The 23,150-nt window shown below is 47.6% G+C and overlaps 1 protein-coding gene across 2 annotated transcripts in view; it reads right to left on the bottom strand.

Moving 5' to 3' along the window:
* Positions 1–23,150, bottom strand: part of LOC142573915 (lachesin-like) — a 141,238-nt gene that overhangs the window by 74,547 nt on the left and 43,541 nt on the right. Inside the window, exon 1 of one of the 2 annotated variants that reach the window (XM_075683120.1) lies at positions 16,875–16,910. The exons of the other annotated variant lie outside the window; for it this stretch is intronic. Within the exon in view, the coding sequence (XP_075539235.1) occupies positions 16,875–16,881 (7 nt within the window). The 5' untranslated portion in view covers positions 16,882–16,910. Of the gene's footprint in view, positions 1–16,874; positions 16,911–23,150 lie in introns of those variants that run through there. 2 annotated transcript variants of the gene reach the window in all.

Raw genomic sequence — 23,150 nt, 5'->3', positions numbered from 1 at the left:
AGACAACTTTGCACGGTGACGGAGAGCGTCGCCGAAAGCATAGATGCAATAAGAAAAACGTCAGTGTGCAAGGCAACTAAACCCAAGGCGAACGCAATAAATACGACGTTTTGCAAGAAATAAACGTTGCCGAACACACCTTCAGCAGCACCTATCAGGATTGCTCCAATGCCAAGGATTCCTGCGACAACGCTGTGCACAAAGACCAAAAAGACAGAAATTTTCCAGGCGTACCGGATCAACAGAGACGTCGCCTCAACGACCCAGTTCACCGAAGGTTCGAGCATAAGATACCGCTTGTCTCCAAATCGCAACGACACTTGGGTTCCCACAGCTCCCATGCATCCAAACCTTTCCTCATCGGGGCGTCCATATGTCGTCCGGTGTGCAACAGCCAGCCTCGGCTACCTGAGCTCTGATGGACGCCACCGAACTGCCTGACCGACATCGTTCATATGTGAGGACATTATCACGGTATCAATCAATCAATAAATCAAAACTTATTTTTGACGGAATCAAATACAAGATATAAGTATACATTCGGAGGTCCCGAAGTAACAACTGTCGGGGGGACGTCCTAAAAAGACATGAAAAGGGGATAGTAGGATCGTGGCAAACAGTTAGTCATGTCATATATTATACAATTTTCTACATCATCATCGGAAATAAACAGTAAGAGAGAGAAAAAAATTCTATTAAAAATATCACAAGTATAATCACCACAGTTAAAAAGAAGAAAAATAATTGAAGAAATCTTAGAAATAACTTGTAGAAATTGAAACGAGGATAAATGGCACGTAAAGCTAACAACTAGAAGTAGCAATTATAGGCAAAAGTCAGTGACTCGGTAATTAAACTGTACATTGCATAATGGTAAAGCAGAACAAAATCTAATTAATTCTAGGTTTGTTAAATTATACTATGCGTCAGACAAAGTGTTCATGAAATGCTCCTTCGTTCTACGCTTGGATGATAATAATGTAGATGACTTCATATCAGATGGTATTGAATTCCAAACAGAAATGCCTGAAAACGCGACGGTAAATTTCCCATAATTAGTTCTTGCTTTTGGAAGGAGAAGATTCCGTTGTGCTGCAAATCTTGTGTTGTTATGATTGATGAGGCTAGAGCGCGAGCAAAACCTGGAATATTAAACTCGGTATTTATAAGACGAAACACAAGTAGTGAAAGCTTATGATTGAATAACATGCGTACAGGTAAAACATTTAGGGAACGGAATATGGGAGCAGAGGGTGATGTATGCAGCCGCCCTTGTACCTACGACACTCTCGACAGGAGGGGGAAGCGTGTGACGAACCGCACAATAGACGGTACGGTGCAATAGTGGACAAAGAGGTAGACGAAGAATAAAGGCAGTGTTCGGGCGACCATGTTTGTCTCTGTCCGCAACATGCACGCCTAACTATGAAGCTGGCAGATGGAGTATAGTTCAGTAATCTGAAGCAGATAACAGGCGGCCTATTAAATAGAGCAACAGGCATTGGCACCGCGACAACGAAAACAGAGCGAGAAACATTCGAAGTTTTTGTGATATATCAGAAGAAAAAGAAGCGCGTAAGTAATCCGTCCGTCACTCTCATCGAAGCTGAGGTCGAATTTGCCAGGACCAACGGGTGTAAGTGAACGCCGCTGTTTCGACCCACCGCATCATCACATGTAATCACTTTGCCATATGTTATATTTCACTTCCTCTCCACCATACCGCCCCCCCTCCCCATTCAGTATTAGACGGGATGGTAGTTTGAACCTTGTACATCCACTTTTTTATTTTATGTTCGTTCTTCAGTTCTTCCATCAGTGTAATACTAAGCGCGATACAATCATGAGAGTGACAGAATTGGTTTCAGCGTATCATAAACATAGTCGAGGATGCCGGAGGATGAACACCTCAAAGAAATGTCAAATAACATACAAGAAGCATGTGGTACGTCAATGCTGGTGGTGATATATTTCAGTATATGACTGTACGTATGCCAATCTGCCGTGACACAAGTAGTAGTTGATGCAATGGCTGCGAAGATCCGAGTTCAGTCACGTTACCATGCCGACAAACTTCAGGAGACGGGTGTACAATAATGTTTAGACACATCGAGCTCCCAAGGCTATATCACGAAACGCCGACGGGCTGTTTTACTTCCAGCTTAAGCCCGCACTGACTGTCTACAAGCGCTGTCGCAATTGACCCAAACACAAACAACAGTGCAGGTATCACGTTAGACACAACCTCCATGCCACACAAAATAGAAAGGAGCCGGGCGGCAACACAAGAGGCCGCGAAATTCAGTTTTCGCTTCGCCTCCAAGACGCGGGTCTCTCATAACCACGCGCGCAACGTGACACCGGCGAATAGCCGGATGCTATAGCTTCGACTTTGGAACGCGAGACATGTCACCGTGTTCCGGAGGCATCAATGGGCCTGTGTGGGCCGCTGTATAAGCTGCGACTACCGCCCTAAATGGGGTCTTGCGCAGCATTCACGCACTATATGCGCCGGACGGACGCCTAGCTTCGAGTTTGGCTAGTCCAGGCCATTCCTGCTCTAGTGCTGCGAGCAGCGGGAGACACTTCTGACAGGCTCTAAATATGCGGATCAGGTGGATGTCGTGGCGGATGGTGTTACGACAACGGTTTCTAGCGCCTACGCATCTGACACCCGCTCGTGTTTCCTTTTTTGCGCATTTCTCACGTTTGACGGCGACCCAGCCCGTTCAATCTGTCACGTTGCATTAATCTTTCGAGTTCACGCATACGGCGCATGCAGTGATGCTTTTTCTATTTCTTTTTTTATTCCTCTTTTCTCTATATCGCTCTCTCACTCTTGCTGTCGCCCTCTGTCCTCTGTAGATCCGCGTACTGAGAATCAGTGATCCATAACCCTAAGCCGGAGGCACTTTCCTGCAGTCACCACAACCTGTCAGCTATGGCGCTGCATTTAAGTCAGCCTCGATCGGGGTGCGGCAGGCAGCGCAGCAGCTGAACCTTGTAGCTGCCAGCTCAGCAGAGGAACGCCTCAGCCACCATGGTGTGTGAGCCTTCGTGTCACCGCGTCGACTTCCGATTAAATGAAATAACAGCGAGCTGTTGCTCTCTAAAGAGTCTGTCTGTCTGTCTGTCTGTCTGTCTGTCTGTCTGTCTGTCTGTCTGTCTGTCTGTCTGTCTGTCTGTCTGTCTGTCCGTCCGTCCGTCCGTCCGTCCGTCCGTCCGTCCGCTTCAGACGACACAGCGGTCCAAGTTGTCTTCCACGTTGGGTCACACTATGTATGGGCTCGTGGTCGTGACGTCGTCGTAGTCGTTGCATCGTCGTCATTTCAGCTTTGTCACTCTTTCGTCCGGCCACCATGGTCAGGCCACTGGCGTCATACACTCGTAACGCAAGACACGTCACCGACATGTCACCGATGGCAAACCGCTGCCGTGCCATCATCGTCACTACGAAGCCGTCATGCATTTGTTGCTGCTGCCTTACCAAGGTCGTGATGCCATTGCGGTCATTACATCGTCGTCATTCTTACTTCGACATTTGACTCTCCTCGTGCCATGGTCGTAACACGGTCATCTTACCATTGTCTTGATCGTCCCTTCAGTAATGTCATCCAGCGAAATGCGAAAACACCCGTGTGCTTAGATTTAGGTGCACGTTAAAGAACCCCAGGTGGTCAAAATTTCCGGAGTCCTCCACTACGGCGTGCCTCATAATCAGAAAGTGGTTTTGGCACGTAAAACCCCAAATATTATTATTAGTAGTAGTAATGTCATCCATGCATTTTCGTCATACCCCCTTCGTCAGTCCACCGACGTCAATTTTCCTTCGTCATTCTATCGTAATCATGCTGTCAGCGTTCAATCGTATTATGTTGCCATTGTCATGTCATAGTCGTCATTGCGTCGTCTTCACACAGTCGCTATCACGCATCGGTTGTCACACCATCGTGGTCGCACCATCGTCGGCCTTCCAGCTCCATCATCCGGTTACTGCCATACCATCGTCGTCATCCCGTTGTCCTCAAGTCGTCGACATTTTACCGTCGTCATCATTCATGAATCGTCACCTCATTGTCGGCATACAGTCGTCGTCATGCCGCAGTGCTCACGAGCGACCTTTACAAGCGAGCGTCATAGCAAATTGGAACGATACCGGAGTATGTCGCATACAGACGAAGGAGCGCAAGTCTCAGAATGACCCCTATAGATGTAAAATAAACGTGACTTCAAAAATGTGGTGTGTCGCTACATTTATCGAATGCTAATCGCATTACCATTGACAGCCATCGTGAGATGAGTTCTTCGCTAATTTTTTTTTCGTTTATGACTTACCACGCACTGCATAGCAGCTTCATCACGTAAAAGTTTCTCCGAAATACCGTTGTGTAGCTCGCTCCCGTAAGTGTCGTGTCAGCTTTTGCGAACTTTGCAGAACACCGACCAACCTGTTGTAACTGTTATACAGCAGGTGTACGAACCACGGTTGACCAGATGGAGTAAATGTTAGTAAACCGCATAAGCTATATATCCTATAGCTTCTCCTGCACTTCAGGGACTATGAATCCATCCTTCCACACATCCATCCTTCAGCGTCAGCTTTGCACCGCTGCCAAGTCAAGTAACGATTTCCAAAGCTTCGCTCCCAAATACACGCAGCAGCATTTTCTGGCCGTCGCTCCCAAAGTCACTTTGTGTTTTAGGAATAAAAAAGAATAAACGAAGCGAAGAGGCAAGAAGCTCTTCTTTTTTTCCCTCGAAAGAAGAGATAACATATTTCATGGCGTGGGATTTCCGATCACTGGGGTAAAAAGAAAGGGCTCACCGAATTCAGCGATCACACGTTGTCCCCTAGAGACACAGTAAATGTGCCAAGAGCGAAAGAAGAAGAAAAGGAAGAGAGAGAGCACAATGGGGCAGGGCAAAACCACAACATACCATTAGCAGCAGTGATAAATGGGCCCCCTTTCGCATACCAAACGCGTTCGACAAAGCCAAAGCGTCTGCGTGTAAACTTGGGCGTCAGGCTCACCGCCGTCCACCTGGAGGCCATTTCCACTCTGCCTGAAAACATTTGCATCCCGCACGGCAGCGCACTTCCCTGAAGGTATCTCGCTCTCTATCTATCTATCTATCTATCTATCTATCTATCTATCTATCTATCTATCTATCTATCTATCTATCTATCTATCTATCTATCTATCTATCTATCTATCTATCTATCTATCTATCTATCTATCTATCTATCTATCTATCTATCTATCTATCTATCTATCTATCTATCTTTCTTTCTTTCTTTCTTTCTTTCTTTCTTTCTTTCTCTCACTGCTTTTGTGCAGCCTGTCCGTCGCTTTCGTCGTGAATTCACACCTGCGTGCGTGTTCACACGTGTACACTCGCGTACAAGTGCAAACACGCAAAAAAAAGACAGAAAGGAAGACTTGGGTCAGGTTTTGGCAGTGGTTTTGATAAGCAACAACGACGAAGACATTCGTCAGAATCAGTGCTAGTGGTGAGCGTAGAGGAAAATTCGGTAGGCTTCCACTTAAACATTTTGGCCAATTCCTCTTAGTGGTTTAAAATATATAAGCCCATCGGCAAACTAAAATAAACACACATGTGCCACTCAAGCATCGTGTACTTCGCTCCCCACCGCCAAAACAAATAATAATAATAATAATAATAATAATAATAATAATAATAATAATAATAATAATAATAATAATAATAATAATAATAATAATAGTCTTTATTATGTCCCACTAGAAGAAATATGGGGTAGGCGTGCCTGTCGAAGCCTGTTGTGCAAACTAAGAATATATATATATATATATATATATATATATATATATATATATATATATATAATGTAATACTTGTTATTCCAACGTAGAGTTAACATTTTTTTCACACTTAAATAGAAATACATGTCAAGGTAACGAAATTACATCGAATAAACAAATACCCACACAACAGAGCAACGAATCGAAAATTCAAATGAAAACAATTTCTTTAAATCCTTTTTTTTACCTAACCGAGAAAAATTTATCAAGCAGATCATCAAAGGTTTTTGGCACATAGACACATTGTCGTGCCTCACCATACCTAGTTAATTAGCGAGGAACGTTAAAACGCTTTTGTCACACAAAAGTCGCGGGGCAACATATTTCTTTCTGAATTTGTCATTACAAAAATTACGAAAAACCACAGTTTGCTTGAATAAGGACTGAAATGAAGGAAAACCCAATGCCGAAAAGAAATTTTCATCTGACACCTGCAGCCACAGCCATACGCAACACTTTTCAACATACTTTTAATAAACTGTCAATTCTCGTTTAACATCGAAATGCGCAGAAAGCGAATGCGATGATTCCGTATCCTAATATGCTGTACGCGAGAGCGTGCAGTACTGTTCTTTTTACAGGTAATGATGTGAAACCTTCTTATATTAAAGAACGACCAAGCGACACTCCTAAGTTTACCACGCAGATAGGCCAGATGCTGCTGCCATGACATGCTGCTATCAAAAAATAAACCGAGATATCGCACACAATCTACATACTCAACAGGGGTACACGTACATGAAACAGAGCGCTGATCATGCAAGTATACTGGGATGTTTATTGCTGTGGTATTTAAGGGATTTATAAAACATATTAACTGTGTCTCATCGATATCTAGGTTAATACATTTTTTCGCAAATCAGTGCATTACACTATGTATTGTATTTTGCAGGGCGCCCGCAGCCTTTTCATATTTTAGATGTTTCGTTAAAATTACCGTATCGTCTGTATATTGATAGATAGTACCTTTAGAAATTACTAGAGGGAGATCGCTTATGATTATATTAAACAATAGGGGGGATAAAATCAGTCCCAGGGGAACACCGACTGTAAGCCATTGCTTGCTACTGACGGTTTCCATGTCAGCCATAATTATCTGCGACCGACCACACATGTGGTCTCGCAGTACATTGTGAAATGGTCCTCTGAATCCCAGCAGAACTAGTTTCGACAGCAGCATGTTATGGTTCACTGTATCAAAGGCTTTGGCTATGTCTATAAATGGCACACAGGTGAAGAAGTTGTTTTCAAATGTGGAATATATTTCATCTCAGAATTGTTTTAATAAGGCTGTCGTACCTCGATCCGCAACAAAACCAAACTGCCTGGGTAACAAAACTGAAAACTTAGTTTAAAAGGACGTCATGCATTCGTGCAGGAATTTTTCGAGTATCTGGGAAAGTACAGGCAAAAATTGAGATTGATCTATAATTTGCTACCTTATCTTTCCTGCCTCCTGTATACGGCGGTTTAACGATAACTGTTTTCAGAGTGCTGGGACATACTGCGCTTTCTAAAAAGCTATTAATTATAAAAAGCAAGATGTTTTAAAGCACATCGAAGTTTCTTCGCAGAGTGCCGCCTGATATGCCATTTATTTCTGGTGATTTATTTTGCTGAAGACTAAAAATAATCCTTTTTAAGTCAGGCGTTCATAATCTAGGCGAAAAAAAAGCAGGCGCCGGCACAGATTCTTGCAACGTACAATAATTTCTTTATTGGAATAACGCGTTTTCAGACGCACGCGAAAATAAATGGTTCAATGAGATAACAACCACCGTTTCGTCTTCTGAATATGAGTCAATGGGATTAGAAAGCACATTGCTTCCTTTCCTAAGATTATTTATTAATGACATGGTTCTCGCGGGAATTTCGCGTGATTGGTTGAATTTATTCAAAAGGTACAGTCTTTTCGTTGTCCGCTGAAGCCCGACTATCCTGTTTCCTGCAATATTATATTCAGCTTTTATTCCTTCATTTTTAGGAGCACGTTTTCAGCGCTTCCAGTGCCAATCTGTAAACGATATGGCACACATAATATAAGCATTAAGCCAGCTAACATTATTTCTGCACTTTTTTTTTTGTTACAGCATACGTACTTAGGCGCCCGAAGTGTTTAAGTTGATTGCAGAACTCTTCGTACACGTTATCGGCTGCAGGGCCATCAATCAGCAAAGACCAGTCGAAATTAGAGATGTGCTGGTCATATATTTTTGTATTAGTGATTTGATTTTCCCTTTTATTTTTTGTGTATTACCAGCTGAGTCGTGTTCTTCAGCTAGAGGAGGCTTCGAAAGGCGGCTGGCTACGAAACAGTGGTCGGCTAATCTCTGGCCTATGACACAAGCAGCCAAGGAATAGCCACGCTCACGCACCGCAATGTGGTCTATGCAGGAGGCTACTATTCGATTATTGAAGTACTCTTCTCTAGACTGGCGATTTATGATGGATTCTAGGCCACAAGAAGACGAAACGGATAAGTAATCGGACGCATTAGCAGACATGACGCATGGTGTATTTATATTCAAATCTCCAGCTGAGCATAACTGCACAGCTGAACCCCATTTGCCCAGTATTTCATCCACCAAGAATCACATCACACTGTTACATGGTGGACGATATAACGCAAGAACTAAATGGGCATTTGAAATACTTATTTTTATGGCCAGGCGCATTCCGCATGAAGGAATGTAATATCAACTCCAGACGTAACATACATGTCATGAACAAAAATCGCTATAACACCTCCTCGCCCTCGTGGCCGGGTCACGAAATGTGAACGATAACCAGACAGCGTAAACATATCGGCACATACGTGTGGTATAGTTATTTCAATGAGAACAAAGGCGTCAACGTAATTGCTAGCCACTTCTGATATCTCTCTAATTTCATTCCAATACTTTCGGAGGCTTCTTATGTTTATGTTGACGAGAGTACGTAAAATTATGTTGCGACCTCAAGCCAAACGCATCCTTGAAACTTCTAAAATCAGGAATCGCACAGAAACTAGAGGGCATGCTGCTTACACAATCTTAGCAATATCAGCTGACCTGATTACTCGGATGAAAGGCGCACCTTCGCCCTCCTTTATAAAAATCCTGCCGCCTTTAACTCACGCGAACTTGTACCCATTCTTCTTAGACACAGCTGTTCTTGCACGTCGAAACAAAGTACGATTTGCTTTTGTCAAGCTATCGTTACAAATCAACTTGCGTAGAGAACTGTACTGGTGTAGCCGCCACAGTTTTCATCTCGACTCAAACCAAGCTTCTTTCACTGCTGTAGAAGTGAACCATATCAGGACCGTCGGGATCGACTTCTTAAGTTTATTAGGCACGCGATCCACTGCCTCTACATCAGTGCTTGAAAAGCTGGATAGCTCTAGCTTGATGCCTACCTCTGATAAAACATGCCTTAAGTTTTCATTTTGTTTCAGTGGCAGGCCTTCAATTTCCAAGTTAGCTTTCCTATTGTACTGTACTACAACCGATAATAATGCTATTGTACTACTACTAATAATAATAACAACAATGGTTTCTAAACAGAGCATATCCCCATAATCATTGCTTTGAATTTTCGCGCCAAGAAAGTTTCGCGTCAAGAGGCACAGTCGCCTCTATACTTAACACGCTTTAATGATTGACCAGGATAAAGTAACGGTTCTACCCTAATCATATTCCTCTTCACCTTTGGTGAGTGCTATGAGCTTTATTCCACCCGCGTTATCAACAGTGTCGACCGTACGTGAGCAATTGGATGATAAAAAGCAGCTGAATCGAGCGAAATCATTGCTGAATTATATATACTGGCGCTTTATAATTTGATTTATATTCGTGCAAAATGTCCGCACAAACGGCTTCTTACTTCTTGGACAGCACTTCTCTCACATGCAAAGTCGCAAAGTTCGCTTTCTCACACGCGAAAATATGATTAGCTCTTTCTGAGCGTGAGAAACAAACAAGAAAAACAAAACAAACAGACATCGTGATGCAGGAGAAACGGAGCTAATTGTGTCAGGTCAAGGCTAGAAAGGGTAAAATAAATATGCCATAGGCAAACCTACAATTAAACAGCGAGCGGTCAAGACGAAACCGAAACGTCGAAGGCCTTCGGAAAGCCGGGCACGCGTGTTCTTAGTGCCATTCTAGGAAAAAGACGAGAGAGAAAAGGGAAAGGAAGAAAATGCGTCTAAGCACGCCGGCGAATGGTTCCCACTACTGTTGATCATATTCTGGTGCGTTACCTGTCTTTACTTCGGTTACCATAGCACACCACAAAACAATAGTTAGAAAGGTATTCGCGAGTGAATACACCGAGGAAAGTGGGCGATCAGGTGCAAAACGACGTAGGGGGACACTTCATCGGTGCACGCCGCTCATTTCGCTACGCTCTTCCTCAGCGTAGCGATTCACGCGATCACTGCCGCGCTCTTTATTTCCGCAAACGAGCGCTATAAGTCGCCAGAGGACACGGCCCGAACGAGCTTAGCGGACCCTGTTAAACTCATCTCTCATTCTTCCTTCCCGAGGAAACCACTCCCTTTCAAAGACCCGATGCGGCGCTCGCCGACGTGCAAGGCACAGCGAAGACGATGAGGCACGCGCGAGTAACGCCGCGGTCGCGGTGACTCGGAAGACGGCGTCGCGCGCCCTCGACGAGCACCGCGATTTCGCCCCCGCCGCGGCCTCGGGTCTGCTCGCCGGACCCCCGAGAAGCGAACGCGTGCCATTAGGCAATCTCTGACGAATCCATTAGCGTCCTATCTGGGGTCGCGATCACCGCGAACGCCGTCATTTGGCGACAACCTCCCACCCGCCGCCTCTGGCTCCGAAACCTGGCCGAAAGCTGGGCTGCGCGCAGCGGCCAACGAGGGAGCGCCAGCAGCCGCAGGGGCGATGCGCCGAATGCACAATGGGCACCGGGGGTTTCCGAACAACGTCGCACCCGTGGCGCCCACCGGTGCGCATTCGCCGCCGCCGCCCCTCCTCCTCCTCCGGCGGTTCTATGTACGAGGCGGCGGCTCGTTTAGATAGAGCCGCAAAGTGCGCGCGGCCGTCCCTTCCTTCTCGAATCACCAACGGGACCGTTCTGCGTTTTCGTTCATTTTGTATTCTCGTTCGTTTTATTTTTACCGTTTGGAGAGCGCGCTTTCTAACCTGTTAATTCGTAGCGAGAGGTGAGAATTTAAAAAAAAAGAAAAGAAAGAAAGTGAGGAACGACGTGACTCGCGGACGGAAATTTTACCGCGGAGGCGTTTGAGGAACGCTTATCTTTCTTACGAAGTGTATAGCGTTCCCGGGAGGAAACAATGATGAAAGCGGCAATTGCATTAAAAGTGTGCTGTAGGTATACTGTCACCGACTTTCATTGGCGATTCACCCGCCAAGTTTTCGAACCTCGCGACAATGTCGTGACCCTTTCGTGTAATGTTTTTGATTTCCGGCGTTACGGTTCCTGGTATATACAACAAAGTTGGAGCGGACTTCTCCCTCTTTCCGCCTCCTTCGACACTGAAGGTTGTATTACTCCAGCGAAAGCGCTCAGCCCGGCCGCAACCGGACGGCGTTTGGCTACAATTTCTTCAGCCTGCGACAATGGCCGCCCACTCGATGGGTGGAGTGTGTCGTTTCTTTATGCGTTTATCTGTCGGTTCCCCGCGATGGCCCTTCGAGCGCGGGTCACGCCTTGTTGCCCCATGGCGAATCTGACCGTTCGTTGCTGACCCGCAAAATCCGCTTGCTTGACGACCTGGCCGCCGAACGTTGTGCGTATAGCTTCTTTTTCCCGATAAGATTCGTGCGACTGGGTGAGAATGTTCCCTTGCCACCTGTGGCACGGCAGCATAGAGAGTACAGTATGATAGAGTTTTGCCCCTGACTCATTCGCGTTGGCATTGCAGTGGTAGCGGAATGCATATATATATATATATACACACACGCATATATATATATATATATATATATATATATATATATATATATAAGTGTGTGTGTGTGTGTGTGTGTGTGTGTGTGGAACAAAAGTCCGCTAAAATAGTAGGAACAGTGAGCAAGCGCAGGAAAGGATCGTGCTTACAGTGACGAACTGCGAGCGAAATAATTTTCTAGATTGCAGCATGCGATGCCAAGTAGCGATCCCTTAAACAGCTGGAAGGAGTTGTCCATGTAGCTCTATAGAAGACGACGCGCACACACCCTCTCGCCAAGGGCCACTTGTCGCAACTATCTGACAGAAAGAAAGTCCAACGCAACTTTCTTGATCTCCACCTAAATGTCCATGTCAACACCCATGTGGATCGCCTCAGCCGTAACAGTAATTTCTCAGTCATTCCTGACGTCGATGATCTTGTTCACGGCTGGATCGTTGAGCTGGCCAGGAATCGCGATGACTATTTAGTTGACAAGCACATTGCTGTAATATGGTTGACAAATACATTGTTGTCGGGCAACCTGAATTCATCCACCTCCTCTTCGGGATCCTCAGCGTATAAGTTCTTCCCGACAGGTGGGATATCTGACCTGCACGCCCTTATTTGTTCGCCGCTCTTCGCAAGCAGCTAGTTCCAGTCGAACGAAGGTCGCGGCCATTCATGCGCTCCCGGATAGTTGACGACTATATTGTTGTCGGCTGACCTGAATTCAACCACCTTCTCGTCAGTCACGCATGCAATTTCAAAATCCTCGGCGCAGAAATTCTTCCTGACAGGTGGAAATTCTGGCCTGCATGTAGCTTTCTCTTCGTTTTTTTTTCTTGGCAGCTTGGCACAGTCAAACGAAGGCTGTGATTCCTCAATGTTGGAATCTTCTTTTTCCAACATAGGACTGAGTTGGTGCCATACTTTCGCCTTTATCTTCCCGCCTCTTAAGCAGCGGTAGCTACAGCTCTCCTGTGAAGGAGGAGCGTATACTTGCCCGTCGTATTCCCTTGGTCCTTCGCTCCCGGCCAGCATCACACATGGGACGGCTGTGTGGCCTCTATAAGGAAGTCATAGGGGACACGCCTGCAAACGCATCGCCCACCACATAGGCCACCAATCCCTATTTCGACTGAGCTGCCAGGTGTCTCCAAGAACCGTTCCCTAGCGTGTGCCCTACAGCAAACGGCAGCCTCTCTCCTCCAAGAGAGACTTGGGGACCACCTTCACATCTTCGTCGATGGATCCGTGATACCGGAGACGGGCTCATCCACAGCAGCCTCCGTTGCACCGGCCCTACAAAAGAGCAAGCTGCGCCGTCTCCCGGGACATGCAAGCTCTACCGCAGCAGAGCTAGAAGGACTCCACCTCGGTGTGGACCTCCTTGCAGAGGAGCTACCAGCGACCCCGGCAGCCATCTTCTGCGACTCCAAGGCGGCGCTGCTCTGCCTGCAGAACCCTGACAGGACTAGCCTTGGGGTTGCGCTGCTCTCTTCAAGACGGACAGCAATTCAGGACGCAAGATGCTCGCTATTACTGCATTGGCTACCGGCACACGTGGGGATCCCGGGAAATGAAGAGGCGGACACTCTTGCAAAAAGTGCCCACCACTCAAGCGTCCCCCTCAGCCCTGCTGTAACGGCCGCAGACTTCTCGAGACACAGGCTGCGCCGGCAAATCATCGCCTGCCACCCGGACAAGCGGGTATCCCTGGGCCGGCCTCCACGGCCTCTTCCACAGCACGGCCTCCTACGAAGGGATGCCTCGTTGCTGCTCCGACTGCGAATTGGCTGCTACTGGACGGCAGCCCGCTAGCCCCGCTTTGGGAAAGTCACCTCGCCAGCCTGTGCCTCTTGTGGTGAACCAGAGACTATGGAGCACCTCCTGCTGGCCTGCCCTGCTCACCTGTAGCTCCGCGGCCGACTTCTGCAAGAGTTCCACCGCCTGCGGCTCCCATGTTCACGACAGGAAGATATCCTCTTCCCCTGTCGTAATCAGCTACCGGCCTTCCTAAGTGTCGTCGACTACCTCGACTCGTTGGGGTTCTCGGCTACACTATAGGAAATTTCTACAATGACGGGTGGCCTAATGGCCATCCCACCACCTCGGGCTTCCTGATCCGCCACTACTTCACTTCTACTGGGCCACCTCCATATAGTCTACCTCCAGCCTACTCCTCCGGTCGAACCCACTGGGCCCTCCCGGCCGGGCTGCTCTGATGCTGCTGGGACGACCCTGTACCTTTCTCCCTCCTACCCTCTCTTTCTTTTAATCCCATGTCCCCCACCCTGCTGTCGCTGAGCCGTGCTCCCGTATGGGTTGCAGAAGATAGTGCCAGCCTTTCCTCCTTTCCCGCTGTCGTGCTGCCTCGATATTGACGGTGCATGCGGGGCACGCGGGCGAATGGTTAGAGGGCCTCCAGAGACGCGGAGTGCGTTAGGCTGCAAAAAAAAAAGAAAATGAAGCGAAGTGGACGCACCGTCAGCGCTACGCTCAGTCACTTCAGCGGCGGAGCGCGTTCCATGCCTTCCGCTGCTGGCAAGGGCATTGTGCGCACGTGCAGTATATGCTATATGAGCACAATATAATAGATATCCGTATATGTGTACAAGCTGACGTTTGTCAAGATGTTCAAAGAGAAAAAAGATAAAAAAACGTCACGGTGCAGGATACGATTTCAACAGTGTTCGGATGCGATACCTCTGACGATCGAACACCGTAAGTCTTAAAATCGCATCCTGCACCAGTGTTTTAAATATATTTTGTTTCTTTTAACAGCTTGGCTAACGTTAGCGGGGACACCCCTAGATAAATGAGAAAACAGTGGCGCTGGATGTCGCATATTAAAAAGTTCTATTCAACCAAACTGCTAAAAAATAACAGTGTTACAAGAAGCTACACCACAGCTGCAGGGAATTGGCAGCGACGCCTTTACACCAAGAGGTACAACGATATCAAAGTGAACGCGCATTTTCCTTCTATATTTTTTTTTTCTGGTGGAAGAATGTTGCTACAAAATAGCGTTTCTCACGCGTTCTTATTTATTACAGCTCTACAAAATGTCGCAAACAATGGTGCTGTTCCCGCCTACATATACCCCCGGTAGTATGGTAATGCATTAACGGCACTATGAATGCATCACGCTAAAACTCTTCAATGAACTGTTTTATCATAGTGTAAGCGTATACTAGCGTCCCAGCGAGTTCAATCTACGGGTAAAACATTTCCCGGTGCTCTATAGGAGGACACAACTAAAAGCATGTTAATTGTTCGGAACACTATGAATCGAGTAACACTTGTTTGTGTTGTCTAATTGCGTAGTTGTACAAGTCTAATAATTCAGCTTCACAAACGTTAAATTTAGGAAGAAACTTACCCACCGTGGTTGCTCAGTGGCTATGGTGTTGGGCTTCTGAGCACGAGGTCGTGGGATCGAATCCCGGCCACGGCGGCCGCATTTCTATGGGGGCGAAATGCGATAACACCAGTGTACTTTGATTAAGGTGCACGTTAAAAAACTCCAGGTGGTCGAAAGTTCCGAAGTCCTCCACTACGGCGTGCCTCAAAATCAGAAAGTGGTTTTGGCACATGAAACCCCATGTTTTCTTTTCTAGGAAGAAACTTCCATGGAAAATGTTGCTTATTCAACTTCGCAAATGTTACATTAAAAAAAAACGTTCTGGTGGAAAACGTTTACAGCAATTTAGGAAATGTTTGATTCGGCAAGATTTTACTTCCCACTTATTAAACAATAGCTTTTTTTTCCGCGTCATACAGGAGTCAGAAAGTTCAGCAGCATGTTACACTTCCGTGACACGTGCAGGCGAAAGCGTGCTGCACATTTGATAACGCATTAAGTTATACGATAGGAGGGTCAGTCTTCTTGCAAGGCATAATGAACCGCAGTGTGAGGTACACGTGTGGCGCTTTTAGGTCGACCTCTTCAGCGACACATGCGAGCACTTAATGCACTACCTAAAGCTGCACCGTGCTTGTCGCCAGTAAGTGTTTCAAATGTGTAGCACAAGCAGAACACAATTACGTTGCATCCTCTCCGCAGTGGAAAGCAGCACTCGTGGTCGAACGCATTGCTCCCGCCGCTTCGGACGTCGCACCTCGTTTCTCGCTTGGCGAGCATCCTCGGCCGTAGCGCACTTCCGAGGCGTGTTGGGGGGCGAGGGCTTACAGAGTAGCCATCTGTCGGAAGCGCCTCCCTTGCGTAGTATGAGGGGTAATGCGGCGCGCTCGTCATAAGTTTGGCTTACGGCGCTCAATAAAAACACCACGCGGCAGCCCTCCTGGTCATTTCTGTAAGTACTCTCAAAACGAAGAGAGTTTTTACTGTCAAGATAATAATCTTGGGCAAACTGAAAGCATAGAATCGTTTACAGACGCTCTCGCTTTACTGAATATTTACAGTGAACGCCGCTGCGCGATGGAGTCTCCCGAACCGGCTTCTTGCGTGAACATAGAGTAAACTATATGTGAAATATGTTCTTATAATGAGCTGTCTGTATAACCGAGCATAACAGAATGGAGCATAACAGAATGAAGCCTCAACGCAGCGATTGCGCGGGTTCGCAGTGACTGACTACGCGTCTGCATGCAGGTCCGCGCACAATGTTTTGCTTTCGCTGCGAGCTCGTTTTCGTACCCTGCCGTGAGCTTTAGGCCGCAGAATATGAGCATTTGACAGTACGTGCACAAAGCAACTGTTGTTGCGTGGACGCTATCAGAGGTGTTCAAAAATAATTTGGTTATAGAGACTTCGACGCCTACGGCAACTGTGATTGCCGTCGCGACGATTCAATCTTCCTTTCTTTTTGTAATTTCTTGGACGTTTCAATAATATTTCTCAAGTTGCGTCGCACTGTATGTCGGTCTTCTCAGCGTGCGATATCCCACTGCTACTTTTTCGTAATTCAGTACATTAATTCCTAACACAAACATGACCATGTGCCATGCCTTTTTTAATGCGCTTCTTACCCCTCCCTTTCCATTCCAGTGAGCTTGCCAGAATCTAGCATCAGCAAGTTCATAGACCAAATAAACGGTCAAGACATTAGCCGGGCAGCAGGCGCGGGCGAGCGTCTCAGTGCGCGTTTGCTGCCGCTTACCGAACATCGCAGTCCCGAAGCCGTAGCAGAAATCTTCCTTGCTGCATGCCCGAGTTGTAGCCGATGGCTGTTTGCCGGTTCTAATCGTGAGCCGAGCTTCACGCAGCTCCACCCGCCGCTTGCTCGGAGAAGGTCACGTGTGTGTTTGTGTTCTTTTTTAACAACTCAACAAGACGCTGCGTTTTTTTCTTCTTCTTTTTTACGGCCATCTCGCAAGAGCCACTTAAGACATTCGCCTTAATTGAAGAGGACCAGCGTGACAACCCACTTGCTCGCCGCGATCGCAGCGCTCTCGAGCCTGCCGCGCGCGATCCAGTGTAGTGTGCTGCCGCTGATAAATTACTAGCACAGCGACGCAGTCGGGAAATTGATGCCCACGATTGGTAATATACCTACGCTGCTAAAAGGAAGTATGTGGCCATTCGTGATAGCCATTGCATAGTTGCATAGGTGCGATGGGGATCGCCGCATATACCCAACTTATTCAGCAGCAGCGCACTGTGCTAAAACCGCTGTGCACAAACCGCTCTCATCGTGCCGTACGCTGCACGATGAGAGCACTGCGTGCGTACGCAACATACACGTCGAGTGCGTCCGTGCCTGTTCGTGTGGGGACTTGAAAGCGTACCATTTTGGCAGCCTTTAAACTACGGTAATCAACGGCTTTGCAGGCCGTTGACTACCGTTGACTAAACCATCGTTAATCGATCGCTACGGCCAGTAATGCCTCTACGCTATGCACCAATCTTTCTTCCGATTCGCATCACAGATTTCTTTCAGTGCAGTGCACACTTCGACTTAATATAGGCTGGTTTACGTTGTTTCTTTTATAGGACACACACATACACTGGCCTACATGCACGACATCGAGCTCTTTCTTTCTCTTTCTCTCTTTTTGTTACGCTCGCAACTGTTGCCGTCAACGGGTACAAAAGCCACAACAATCACTTTGTTTTGTCGCGGTTTGGTTCCTGTGCTCGAAGCTGCCAGTCAAACACAGGCACGCGGACTACATGTGCCGACGCCATCCGCGGCAGAGAGGCGCAAACATATCGAATACAAAAGAGGCCGTGCCATATAGGCGGGCTCGGAATATGTGTTTTCTGACAGGGTGGGGACGAAAAGTAAGCGAGAATCTATGAAAGAATCGCGCACGGTTGCCGGCCGTCAACGCTAGTCCCCGGATCAGAGTGGGCTCGGAGAGCGGGGAGCCACCCGGTGACAGCTTACGGCGCATGTGTCAGCGCTCGCATCGTGCGCCGAGAATATCGGTTTTCGTTTGTGGCCCACGCTGTTACTTGGAGCGCTGCCTTTTGGCCGCACTCGGAAGAAAGCGCGTCCCTCGGCCGAGCGGCGTGCGCTTCGCCCACGGCGGTTTGGCTTAGCCCTAATCGCATACGGCACATTAGTGCTAAAACGTCGCCGCCGAACGCCGGGTGTTTGCTATGCACCCGCCGGCACCCGAGGAGATGAGCGTGCGCCAACACGGCGTGACACTCCGCCAGGCCATCGCGCGCACGTCACGGGACCGCGACGCGCCCGCGCCACCTATGGTAGCCGCGTCACGGGCTGACAATGAGAGCTGCACGCGAGTCCCAAGCTGCCTGATCGGCACAAGAGGCGAGGATTTCGTCTGGGATCCTGAAGTCATTGTGAGCTCTATATGCTCTACAGGTTTTGCGATACTATAATTCTTCTAGCTTGACAGTACCGACGATAGTAAGAGATAGAGAGAGAGACAAAGAGGGAGAGAGAAAGAGAGCGAGAGAGGGAGGGTACCTATGATGGATAGAGACATTAGCCAGTCTAAGGACAGGCATGCTACTCTGTACTGAGCTCTGTACTGAATTCGCCATTGAAAGACAGGTTTCTACAGGTGTGTGTATGGTCTCTGACATGCTCTACCCTCTCCTTAGGGAGTAGACAGGCTTTCAAAATGTTTCAAAAAGAATATGTTTGGAAAAAGGAAAGAGAGAGGGACGATTAAAGATCATTATTTATATTTACATCTGGGACAACGGAAAAGATATTCAGGTCGTTATCAGCAACGTAATAAACGAATAAATTTGAAATGTGTGGTCACCGTAGAGAGCAAGGCGTGGTGAGCAAAACACCATATGTAGCGCGCACGAATAGATGCCTCCAATGGTCCCTGACGAAACCGCAGCAAGTCCTAGTCTTAAAGCAAGAGGTAGAAACATTCGAGGCCTGATAAGATAAATATCACGAGTGCTACCCGTGTGCGCCATTAGAGGTCTCTTGCTACGCAGATTCCGTGATACATGATTTGTGTTTTCCCAAACAGAAAACCTTCAATGATATACATATGTATGTCAAATTTTGGAGCAGTCTCCTGTGTGAAACGACAGTAGACCAAGTATGTCTGTTGCCAAAGACGTGAGAAGGCGGACACAAACCGAAACGTGAGAATCACTTCGGTGAAACTGACTGACGCGCGCGCGACGGCGCAAAAAATCGCTCCACGTCACCTCGTAATCGCTCACGAGAATGATCGGCTATGCGCGCTACGTGCGGAAAATGAAACGAAAGTACGCTACGCGGCGTTCCGGGAGTGATCGTTGGACGGCAGCCTTCAGCGGTTGACCGCAGCCAGCCCGCCGAGTTGTTTTAGAGGGGGGAGGGAGAAAAGGAGGTCGGTTTGTGGGCTGACGCGGTCGTGTTCGCACACGGCGGCAACAGCAAAATAACTGCACTGCGCTCACAGCGCGTGTTTACACGGCACCACGCGACGGAACGCCTTCGCAGCCGAGCTGCTCGGGCGAGCGCGCGGCCAGTCGATTGTCGACGACGGCACAAAACGACGACGTGACCTGCCTACCGGAGCGACAGGGTTGCTCGGACGCTGGAAAACACCGTGGGCCTGCCGAGGGCGGCGCAGCTCCCGCGGCGCCCCTCCGCTTTCAACTGCCTACCGTCTCTTCTCTTTCACTGCCGGCTCGGGCCCGCGTTGGTGGCGCGACCGCGCTGGTGGTGTCGAGGAGAATCACGATCGCCCCCGACGGCGCTAGCTTTTCTTTTTTTTTTTTTTTCAAACCTCGTTCCGTTGCGCGCGTTCCGCGTTTTTTTTTTTTTTTTCCCCTAGCTCGCTGTGCGAGTTCCTCGCCTTGCTGAGAGCCTTATTAATAGACCTGGATTTGGGCTGCAGCCGGCGCTGCGGGCTCAAGTGGCATTAGCCGTATTAATAAGGCGCACGGAGAGCCTCCACGGATGCCTCCCGGCCACCGTCTCTGGAAAAGAGACCTCTTATTTCTTTCTTTTTTTTTTCTAGAAGACGCTCTACGGAGCAGTTGCTGCTCTTGTTATAGCCTGGTGCCTCGTCAACGCCTCTCTGAAGGCGAAACACTGCTCGCGTAATAGATTAAATGCCAACAGGGCACTCGGTGCCCGAAACTCCCAGTCACATCTCGTTTTCTCGGACGGTGTGTTTTTGTGTTTCTTTCGATGCTATCATCACGGATATAAAGTGACGTTAAGTGCTGTTCCTACTTTCTCGCTTTGATTGTATGAATTTTGCAAGTGTCTATGAACTCAACCAAGCGTCTGTCCGCGCCTTTGCCTTTTCCGTCGCCGATAAGTGTGTACAAAGCATTTATATTTTAGTTGTAAGGTGGCATCATTAAGAAGTAGAAAGTTTGGAATATTGGGCCCAGCTATTAGAAGGTGCAGTAGGAGGAGGATTAGCATGATTCTTGGGTTAACTAGAAAGCATTCGTGGTACATATACGTATAGCTCAAGTAGGCCGGAGTGACTGAAGACATGTAATCCTATTTTATTCAACCGAGCACTATAGGCCACGTAAAGTAATAACGAAATCAACTTCCGGTTGGATTTGGTGGCGAGATTGATGTGCTAAAGAAACGCAGCGATTACGAGGGACGCCACGGTGGAGCCCTCCCCATTACTTTAAGCACTCGTTCAGATCAGTTCAGTTTATTTTCCTTAGAGACCCCCAATTTCAGGGGTATTACATAAGGGGTGGGTGCAAGATTCGAATTTATATTTGATCCCCTTGATCCTTCGAAGTGCATCTAAGGCTTGGGAAAAGAGAGTTTTTATTTATGTCGTTCTTTTTTTTTTTTTTTTTTTTTGCTGGCATCATGATGGGACCGTCGCGGCCATGAACCGAACCGGCTGCAACCTTGCGCTCAGCGGCATAACGCCGCAGTCACCTAGCCATAACAAGTTATTAACATCGAATATTTTAAGGGAAGTTAATAGGACAAAATACCGCGAATGGAAACGCCAAATGAGAGTAGAGCACAACGACTAAATATGAAGGGAGCAAGCTGAGGAGATCAGCTCGCAAGTGGGCCCGAACAGCGGTGGCTTAACGCAACGCATAGGTGCACTCCACCCGACCGAGACAGTGCCCTGCCACGCTCGTGCGCTAGGTGGTGACAAAACCACGGCAACAGCCCCGTGTGCCGGTCTGCGCGTGTCAGCATGCGCTCATGCGTACTACTGTCTACGGTTGAGCCTCCTCGACTGTGGGTGGGTCCCCTCGCGTGCCTCCTTTTGCACAGGGTTGCAGGAGTTTGCGAACAAAGTCCGGCGTGCTGGAGGTAGTCGGGGGAGAAGCGGGGGGTAAGCTCCAGCTTATACGCTGTGACTGTGCTGAGTGAGCCGCGCGGGGCTGTGACTTTTTTATCAAAGTGTCCTTTGTGGATTCGGACAAGGTTTTGATGGTGTGGTCGGTGGTGGTGGTGGTTGGACTATGGAGAGGAAGATGCGAGGGGTTAGGAGGAGAGGGGTGGTGCTGAGAGAAGGAAGGCAGGAGGAGAGTTTGTAACGTGCGATGATTGGTTGACGCAGGATGGAAAAAGCACGTGCGCATAGGGCATGTCGGCCGCAGCGGCGGAGATGACGCGAACGCTCCTTTTGCACGGCTTCCCACGGCGCATGAGATAAGCGTGATATTTTTTTTTTCTGAGTTTGTTATAGAGAACATTTTATGTTGGCGTGAAATTGGCCGGAGGTGCTGGTACATTAATTTTTATTGTTAAAAACGACATCGTGCCCAAAGCTGCTGAAATGTATGAGTAACTGCCGCAACAGCGCACCAAGTTATTACGAGACCTGTGGGATCACTGCTTTCGTATCGAGAAACAGACATATCGGGGAATTTTTTCTAAATTCCCCACGCTGTTAATTTCGTTTACGTTCCGCCAAAAATAGCTACACCCCAGTACGACATGAGACAAACGTCACCTCGCTCTCCGTAACAAATTTAACCTATTGCCACATATATTCCAAATTGCGGCAGCGGGATTGCCTACTTCGTAAGCTTCCTCCTGTCGTTGCGTCAACTCGTACATCACTGAGCGTCTCTGTCTTTGTCTGTTGGTAAAGTGGTTAAATTACACATCAAATTACAGTAACGGACAATGAGCCGCACGGACACTATATGATTTACAGCCTTCTAGTGTAATCTCTCATGCTCTAACGACGAAGCTGCTTATATCGAGCCCGCTAGACAAGAGTCATTAGTTTGAAACGTGGTAATATATATATAAACTATGTAAGACGGCTGATGATGCCGTGAAAGTTTCGTAAGCAAATATTCCTCTCTTGCCTAAGCTAGTTCTTCCACATCATTTCGTGAGAAAACTGGGAGCTCGTTCATTTCGATATATACTTGTTTCCTTGGTGCTTTCGTGATGACGAGGTCGTCTACTCCATCGATCGACGCTAAGGAGGTCTTTCGGGCAGTTTCACTCATTAGACGTCCCAGTTATGTCGGCGGAGTGTCAAATTACGTGTGCGGTAATTATCGCATCAAGGTTAACGCTCTGAGAGCAGCCGTGTCGCTGACTGACCCAGGTTATTAGTGACCTGCTTCGGGCGAAACTGAGGCAGATTGTCAGCTCTGTGGCACATGTGAGGCGCCTTTCGTATCGCGGCACACATCGTGCACACAAAAACAATAAAGTGTATGAATGTGAGATTATGATCTAGAGAGATAGACAGAGAAAATTGATAAGGGAAAGCAGGAGCGCAGGTTATAGTTCGTTATCCTGCTCTGGGGGAGGGAAAGAGTGACAAACAAGATGGTAAAAAAGTATGAACCACGAGCGCGTGTGGCGTGTATATCTCTTTCTACGTCTTTCATGTTTTTAGCGTTCTAACTGTTTATTAATACGCGTTACTAACTAGCCCACACTATCCATCCTTTTGCTGTGAAGAAAACCTCAGCGCACGCATGCGCACACACGCTCGAGTGTTCATCTTCCAATAAATCACGAAGTGTTAGAGAT

The sequence above is a fragment of the Dermacentor variabilis genome, chromosome 3, assembly GCF_050947875.1.
Source record: "Dermacentor variabilis isolate Ectoservices chromosome 3, ASM5094787v1, whole genome shotgun sequence".
Taxonomy (NCBI): Eukaryota; Metazoa; Arthropoda; class Arachnida; order Ixodida; family Ixodidae; genus Dermacentor; species Dermacentor variabilis.
This window is presented reverse-complemented; position numbering and strand designations above follow the sequence as displayed.